The following is a 7,548-nucleotide window of genomic DNA, read 5'->3' as shown; positions in this document are numbered from 1 at the left end:
TCTTTTTATTGGGGAACTGAGTCCATTGATATTAAGAGATATTAAGGAAAAGTAATTGTTGCTTCCTGTTATTTTTGTTTTTAGAGTTGGGATTCTGTTCTTGAGGCTGTCTTCTTTTTGGTATGTTGAAGGAATACTTTCTTACTTCTTCTAGTGCATAGTATTCATCCTTGTGTTGGTGTTTTCCCTTTATTATCCTTTGAAGGACTAGATTCGTGGAAAGATATTGTGTGAATTTGGTTTTGCCATGGAATACCTTGGTTTCTCCATCTACGGTAATTGAGAGTTTTTCTGGGTATTGAAATCTGGGCTGGTATTTGTGATCTCTTTAGGGTCTATATAACATCTATTCAGGATATTCTGGCTTTCATGGTCTCTGGTGAGAAGTCTGGCATAATTCTAATAGGACTGCCTTTATATTTTACTTGACTTTTTCCCCCTTACTGTTTTTAATATTCTATCCTTATTTAGTGCATTTGTTCTGATTATGTGTCAGGAGGAATTTCCTATCTGGTCCAGTCTATTTGGACTTCTGTAGGCTTCTAGTGTGTTCATGGGCATCTCTTTCTTTAGGTTAGGGGAGTTTTCTTCTATAATTTTGTTGAAGATATTTGCTGGCCCTTTAAGTTGAAAATCTTCATTCTCATCTACTCCTATTATCTGTAAGTTTGGTCTTCTCATTGTGTCCTGGATTTCCTTGATGTTTTGAGTTAGGATCTTTATGAATTTTGCATTTTTTTATGGTTGTGTCCATGTTCTCTATGGAATCCTCTGCACCTGAGATTCTCTCTTCCATCTCTTATATTCTGTTGCTGATGCTCACACCTATTGTTCCTGATTTCTTTCCTACGGTTTCTATCTCCAGATTTGTCTCCCTTTGGGTTTTCTTTATTGTTTCTACTTCCCTTTTTAGATCTTGTATTGTTTTGTTCAATTCTGTCACCTCTTTGGTTGTGCTTTCCTGTAATTCTTTAAGGGATTTTTGTGTTTCTTCTTTAAGGGCTTCTACCTGTTTAGCATTGTTTTCCTGTAATTCTTTAAGGGATTTATGTGCTTCTTCCTTAAGGCATTCTACTTGTTTAGCCATATTCTCTTATATTTCTTTAAGTGAGTTATTAATTTCCTTCTTAATATCCTCTACCAGCATCATGAGATATGATTGTAAATCCGAATCTTGCTTTTCGGGTCTGTTGGGGCATCCATGACTTGCTGTGGTGGGAGTGCTGGGTTAAGATGATGCTGAGTGGTCTTGGTTTCTTTTGGTAAGATTCTTACATTTGCCTTTCGCCATCCGGTAATCTCTGGCGTTAGTTATTATAACTGTCTCTGGCTGGAGCTTGTTCCTCCTGTGATTCTGTTAGCCTGTGTCAGCACTCCTGGGATTCCAACTCTCTCCTGAGTCTCGGTGGTTAGAGTACTCTCTGCAGGCAAGTGCTCAGAGGTCTGGAGCTCAGCTCTGCTTCCTGGCTGAAGATGAAGTCCTGAAAGTAACCCTGTCCTAGAAGCTATGTTGTTTCTGCTGTCCTCACGCTCTCCTGTGCTGACTGATCTCCATCTTATAGTTTCTATAGCAATAACAAAATACTGTGAACAAAACTTAAGTTGGATAGGTAAGAATTTTCTCACCTCACACTAATACATCACCAAAGAAATCCAGGCAGAAATTCCAATGAGGGAGGGTCCTGGAGGCAAGAGCTGATGCAGAGGCCAGGGAGTGCTGCTGCTTATTGCTTTGCTTCTCTACATTTTCTTAGTCACATTCATTTTTTTTTTAACTTTTTTATTTTTACTTTTATTTATTTATTTATTTTTAGTTGTGGGACTTTGATAGGCAGCCTATTTTGGTTGAATGGGGCTTTCTCAGGTGACCCAATAGAGAAATCTACAAGGGACGGAAGGGCGAGCCACATTCCCAGAATCAGGTGCTTGTTCATAATTCTGTGACTATCAGTCATGCAGACAATGCCCTAAGATTCTGGTATTCTGGCTAGACTCCACCCCCACAGTTACCTGACTATAGCCAGGTATGCTCTTCCCCACAGTTATCTGACAACAGCAAGATAGTCTGGCCCACTATAAGAGAGGCTGCTTGGCCTCTCCTCACTCTCTTTAAGCCCTCACCTCTCTTACTCTCTAGCCCTCCTTCTCTCTCTCTCTCCCTTCCCCTCTCTCTCCACATGGCCATGGCCAGTCTCTCTCTCTCTCTCTCTCTCTCTCTTTCTACCTTCTCTCTTTCTCCCTGCCTTTCTACAATAAAGCTCTAAAACCATGGGCTGCTTGGAAAGCGTGCGGCAGTCCTCCTGCGTCTGCCTGCCCAGAGCACTGGAACTCGAGCAGGATGCGGGTTCTCTCCCCTCTTTCCCCCACACCCCCAGCCCGGCATTTAGGTTTTTTTTTTTTTTCTGTTTTCTTTTATTGGATATTTTATTTATTTACATTTCAAATGTTATCCTATTTCCTGATTTCCCCTCTGCAAACTCTCTATCCCATCCTCCCCACCCTTGCTTCTATGAGGGTGTTCCCCACCCAGCGACTCACCCACTCCTGCCTCCCTACCCTGGCATTCCCCTACATTGGGGCATTGAGCCCTCGTGGGACCAAGGGCCTCTCATCCCATTGATACTCAACAAGGCCATCCTCTGCTACATATCCAACTGGAGCCATAGATCCCTCTATGTGTACTTTTTGGTTGGTTGTTTAGTCCCTGGGATCTCTGGGGTGGGGTCTCATTGATTGATATTGTTGTTCTTCATATGGGGTTGTAAACCCCTTCAGCTCCTTTAATCCTTTCTATAACTCCTCCATTGAGGATACCATGCTCAGTCCAATGGTTGGCTATGAGCCTCTGTTTCTATATTTGTCAGACTGTAGCAAAGACTCTCAGGAGACAGATATATCAGTATCCTATCATCAGGCACTTCTGGTTATCTGCAATAGTGTCTGGGTTTGGTGTCTCTATATGGGATGTATATCCAGGTGGGGCAGTATATGGATGGCCTTTCCTTCAATCTCTGCTATACATTTTGTCTCTGTATTTCTTCCAGTTAGTATGTTGTTCCCCCTTCTAAGAAGGTCCAAAGCATCCACACCATTGGTGTTCCTTCTTCTTGAGCTTCATGTGGTCTGTGAATTATATCTTGGGTATTCTGAGCTTTTGGGCTAATATCCACTTATCAATAAGAGCATACCATGTGTGTTCTTTTGTGACTGGTTACCTCACTCAGGATGATATTTTCTAATTCTATCCATTTGCCTGTGAATTTCATTGTTTTTAATAACTGAGTAGTATTCCATTCTGTAAATGTACCATATTTTTTTTGTTTCCATTCCTCTGTTGAAAGACATCTGGGTTCTTCTGAGCTTTGGGCTACTACAAATAAGGCTTCTGTGAACATAGTGTAGCATGTGTCCTTGTTATATGTTGGAGCATCATTTGGGTATATGCCCAAGAGTGGTATAGCTGGGTCCTAAGGTAGTACTATGTCCAATTTTCTGAGGAACCACCAGACAGATTTCCAGAGTGGTTGTACAAGCTTACAATCCCAGCAACATTGGAGGAGTGTTCCTCTTTCTCCACATCCTTGCTAGCATCTGCTGTCACCTGAGTTTTTGATCATAGCCATTCTGACTGGTGTGAGGTGGAATCTCAAGGTTGTTTTGATTTGCATTTCCTTGATGACTAAGGATGTTGAACATTTCTTTAGATGTTTCTTGGTCATTTGAGTTTTCTCATTGAGAATTCTCTGTTTAACTCTGTTCCCTGGTTTTAATAGGGCTATTTGGTTCTCTGGAGTCTAACTTCTGGAGTTCTTTGTATATTGGATATTAGCCCTCTATTGGATGTAGGGTTGGTAAAGGTCTTTTCCCAATCCATTGGTTGTGTTTTCTTCCTATTGAAAGTGTCCTTTGTCTTACTGAGTCTTTGCAATTTTAAGAGGTCCCACTTGTCTATTGTTAATCTTAGAGTATAAGCCATTGGTGTTCTTTTCAGGAAGTTTTCCTCTGCCCAAGTATTTAAGGCTTTTCCCTACTTTCTCTTCTATTAAATTCAACGTATCTGGTTCTATGTGGAGGTCCTTGATCCACTTGAACTTGAGCTTTGTGCAAGGATATAAGAATGGCTTAATTTGCATTCTTCTACATGCTGATTGCCAGTTGAACCAACACCATTAGTCTCTTTTGAACAGAAACCAGGACAAGCAGCCAATAGGATGGCACCACCCACTTTAGGCTGGGCCCTCCCCAATTAAGAGGTAATTGAGAAAATGCCTGACTCACTAGTATGGCTCTCATAGAGGCAATTTTTCAACTGAGGATCCTTTCTCTTTGATGAATCTAATGTTGACAGAAAATCAGCCAGTACAGGGCTAATATCTAAAATATATAAAGAACTCCAAAACTTTGACATTAAGAACACTAACCCAATTTAAAAGTGGAATAAGTACAAAAACAGAGAATTTTCAGAAGAGGTAACATTTAGAACTATTAAACATTCCTATTCACAAGTGTAATGCAAATTAAAGGTACTTTGAGAGGTAACCTTAGACCAGACAGAATGGCCAAGATGAATAACACCAATGACACTTCTTGCTGGTAAGGACGTGGAGTAAGGAAAACACATATGCATTGCTGTTGAGAGCACATATTTCTATATCCACTATGGAAATCACTGTGGTGGTTCCTCAGGAAGTTGGGAACAAGCCTACTTCAAGCACAGCTATACAAAGGACACAGCATACTACAGAATTTTAAACAGTTTCCTACTAAAGAGACACTGTTTATTCATAATATACAGAATTTGAAAACATTCTCCAATCTATCAATTAATGAATGGGTAACAAAAATGTGGTTCATTTACACAATAAGACAATACTCAGCTGTTAAAAGTAATGGAATTTGCAGATCAAAGAGTAAATCTAGAAAAAGTAATTCTGAGTGACATGAAACAACCAAGAAAGAGCGATTGTTTATATGTGGATTATAGTTATTAAATCTCTCATTAGGAAGCTATAATCCACATAACCACAGGACTTAGTCATAGCATTAGGGAATACGGGGAAGGTTGGTTCTCTGTAAGAAAGGAAAATACACTAGACAGGTATGGATGGATGAGGGGAACTAAAATGAGAGTGTTAACCAGGAACAGGGAAGATGGTCCAGAAAGTGAAAGTGGGAAGGGACAGCTAATAATAACATTCTGATAGGTGTGAGGTGACCCACAAAGTATACATGAACATACCTCCTTTGTCTGTGCACATACATATAAGCATACACATATTCACAAAAATACATTCTACATATGATTTTGTATATAAATAATTTTTATTTAGCAATATTATTTCAATAAATATGGATAAAATAAAGTGCAAATAAACAGATATAAGAAAGTTTCATATATTAACTACATAACTGTGGTAACAAACAAAAAACATAAATTCACATTAACTTTTTGAACCAGAGAAAGTTGAAAAATAAACAGAACTAAAGGTACAATTATAAATAAATGTTACTAATGAGTATATATTAAAATGGTTTCAAAGAAAAGGCTTACAAAATAACTATCAGAGAGGAAATTCTTTTGAATAACCTCGGAATCAAGGACACTTTTATGATAAAGTAAAAGTAAGAGAAAAGAGAATCATGTGGAAAGAGCAATGTATGCTGTATCATGAACATAAGTTTAAGGTCTTGGCATCAGTAATGTCAAAAGAATACATGTATGTAATACCAAAAACCTTATTTGAATCATATGATGAATGTCAATTTGCTACTTGAACAATTGAAGTTAAAGAAGAATTTGTAATTTAGGAAAAGCCTAATTATTGGAGCTACACCAGCATAGCACCTATGGTCATTTGAAACTGCAGTTCTAGGAGAACGGATGATCTCTTCAGACATCTGTATATCACAAATGCACACATGCATACATGCAGGCATGACACTAATACATGTAAATAAAAATACATGAGTAATTTTAGATGAAGAGAAATAATCATTTTTTAGAAAATCTACTGGTATTTGGAGTGAAAAATTTCAGTATATGGATTATTCTCTTATCAGAACTTATTTGTACCAAAGGAGCAATTGTGGGATAGGTATACATCACAAACTTCTGAACAGTCAGGATGACTGGGTCATACCTCCAAAACAGGATTGAGGTGAAAGAGATGATGAAGTCCAACCAGTACATGACCACAAAGAAAACTACTAGCAGCAAGATGGTCTGGGTGGCCCTTTTCTCAGGGGATGCTCTTAGGTGGCTGATGCTATGAAGATGCTTGCATTGCCTCTGATGTCTGCACAAGATAATCACCATGTATGTGCTTGTGGTCAACATGACTCCTACAAGAAACACATCTCTGGAGATTATCACTGTTAAAATGAATCCCCTGAAGATATAGTTCATGGGGAAGAGTGAGCAGGATTTAGTGACCTTCATCTGGTAGTTTTCACTCACATTCGTAAAACCAGCAACATAGAAGATCCACCTACTACTGAATGACAAATTGAAAGACCAAAGATAGAAAAAAGCATAGATGATGTGCTTTTTTACTTTATTCTTAAATTTTGCCATCGAAGAGGTACTGGGACTGATTGTGACAGCCTGAGATATACTCAAGAGACAGGTGATGCAGATAGAGAGGCCTCTCATCACTCTGTTTATGTAAAAAGTTATCTTACATTTGATGTCATTCCCAAATTTTAGTGACTCTAATATGTTTGCAAGCAAGTTATCTCCTTCACTGAGGATCATCATTATGTGAACGAAGGTCAGTTGACAGGAGATCAGGTCCATGGGCTTAGGTCTGTCACCTAGGATTATGAAATTATAGAAAAAAAGGAGAAACATATTTGGTAGGAGTCCAAGTCCAACTTGGATATAAAGGACATTCTCTAATGAGGACATAAGTGGAGAGTGTATTACCCTAAGAGCATAGTAGAACTGTGGTTCATATATCTGGGGACAAAAAGTGTATACTGTGGGAAGCCAGAATGAATTGCCACCACAAGATGGCGCTGGCTCCCTGTGTGTTTTCCTTGTGAATAAGCAAAGTGCATATGTGCGTTCGGGGTTCTGCTGAGTCACTGCTCATCCAGGAGCATAGGTATGAGATTCTGATGGCATACCCAATCAGGAGTTTCCACACTGTCCTAAGCATATGTAAACAATATTAAGCATATATAAACTATGCATATTTTTGGGCTCGGGGTCTTTTGCTTTAGTAATTAACCCAACAATAAACGTTTGTGGAAGAAGTCAATTGTTGCTTCTCTTCCTTGCTGGTGGGGGAGTGGACAGCGAAAAGTGGCACAGGAACCCGGGATTAAGATCAGCGGCGCAGTGGAGACCCCAGAATTCTGGTAGGCTTCAGAACCACATAACGTGGGTATAGTCCGGTAGATTTGATTAAGGTATACCGGATTTGCTCTGAGAGATATGACTCCTTATGCTTTCGAACCATATTGGATTCTCTTCCTCTTAATGTCATTTGGCTTCTGTGTCCTCATTTTTTTCGTGTGCTGCACAGAGTATTGTTGTGGTCAGAA

At 39.2% G+C, this 7,548-nt stretch overlaps 1 protein-coding gene across 1 annotated transcript; it reads right to left on the bottom strand.

Annotated features, from left to right (window-relative positions):
* Positions 1-5,911: 5,911 nt before the first annotated feature.
* LOC110315233 (vomeronasal type-1 receptor 100-like) lies at positions 5,912-6,973 on the bottom strand. The gene has a single exon (XM_021189338.1). The coding sequence runs from the start codon at positions 6,905-6,907 to the stop codon at positions 5,993-5,995; it is 915 nt and encodes a 304-aa protein (XP_021044997.1). The 5' UTR covers positions 6,908-6,973; the 3' UTR covers positions 5,912-5,992.
* Positions 6,974-7,548: the final 575 nt, after the last annotated feature.

The sequence above is a fragment of the Mus pahari genome, unplaced genomic scaffold (assembly GCF_900095145.1).
Source record: "Mus pahari unplaced genomic scaffold, PAHARI_EIJ_v1.1 scaffold_7408_1, whole genome shotgun sequence".
Classification (NCBI taxonomy): domain Eukaryota; kingdom Metazoa; phylum Chordata; class Mammalia; order Rodentia; family Muridae; genus Mus; species Mus pahari.
Note: the sequence above shows the minus strand (reverse complement) of the source record. Positions and strands in the feature narration are given on the sequence as shown.

Coding starts and splice junctions, on each gene's coding strand:
- LOC110315233 (XM_021189338.1), bottom strand. CDS start 6,907: ATGTCCTCATTAGAGAATGTCCTTTATATCCAAGTTGGACTTGGACTC.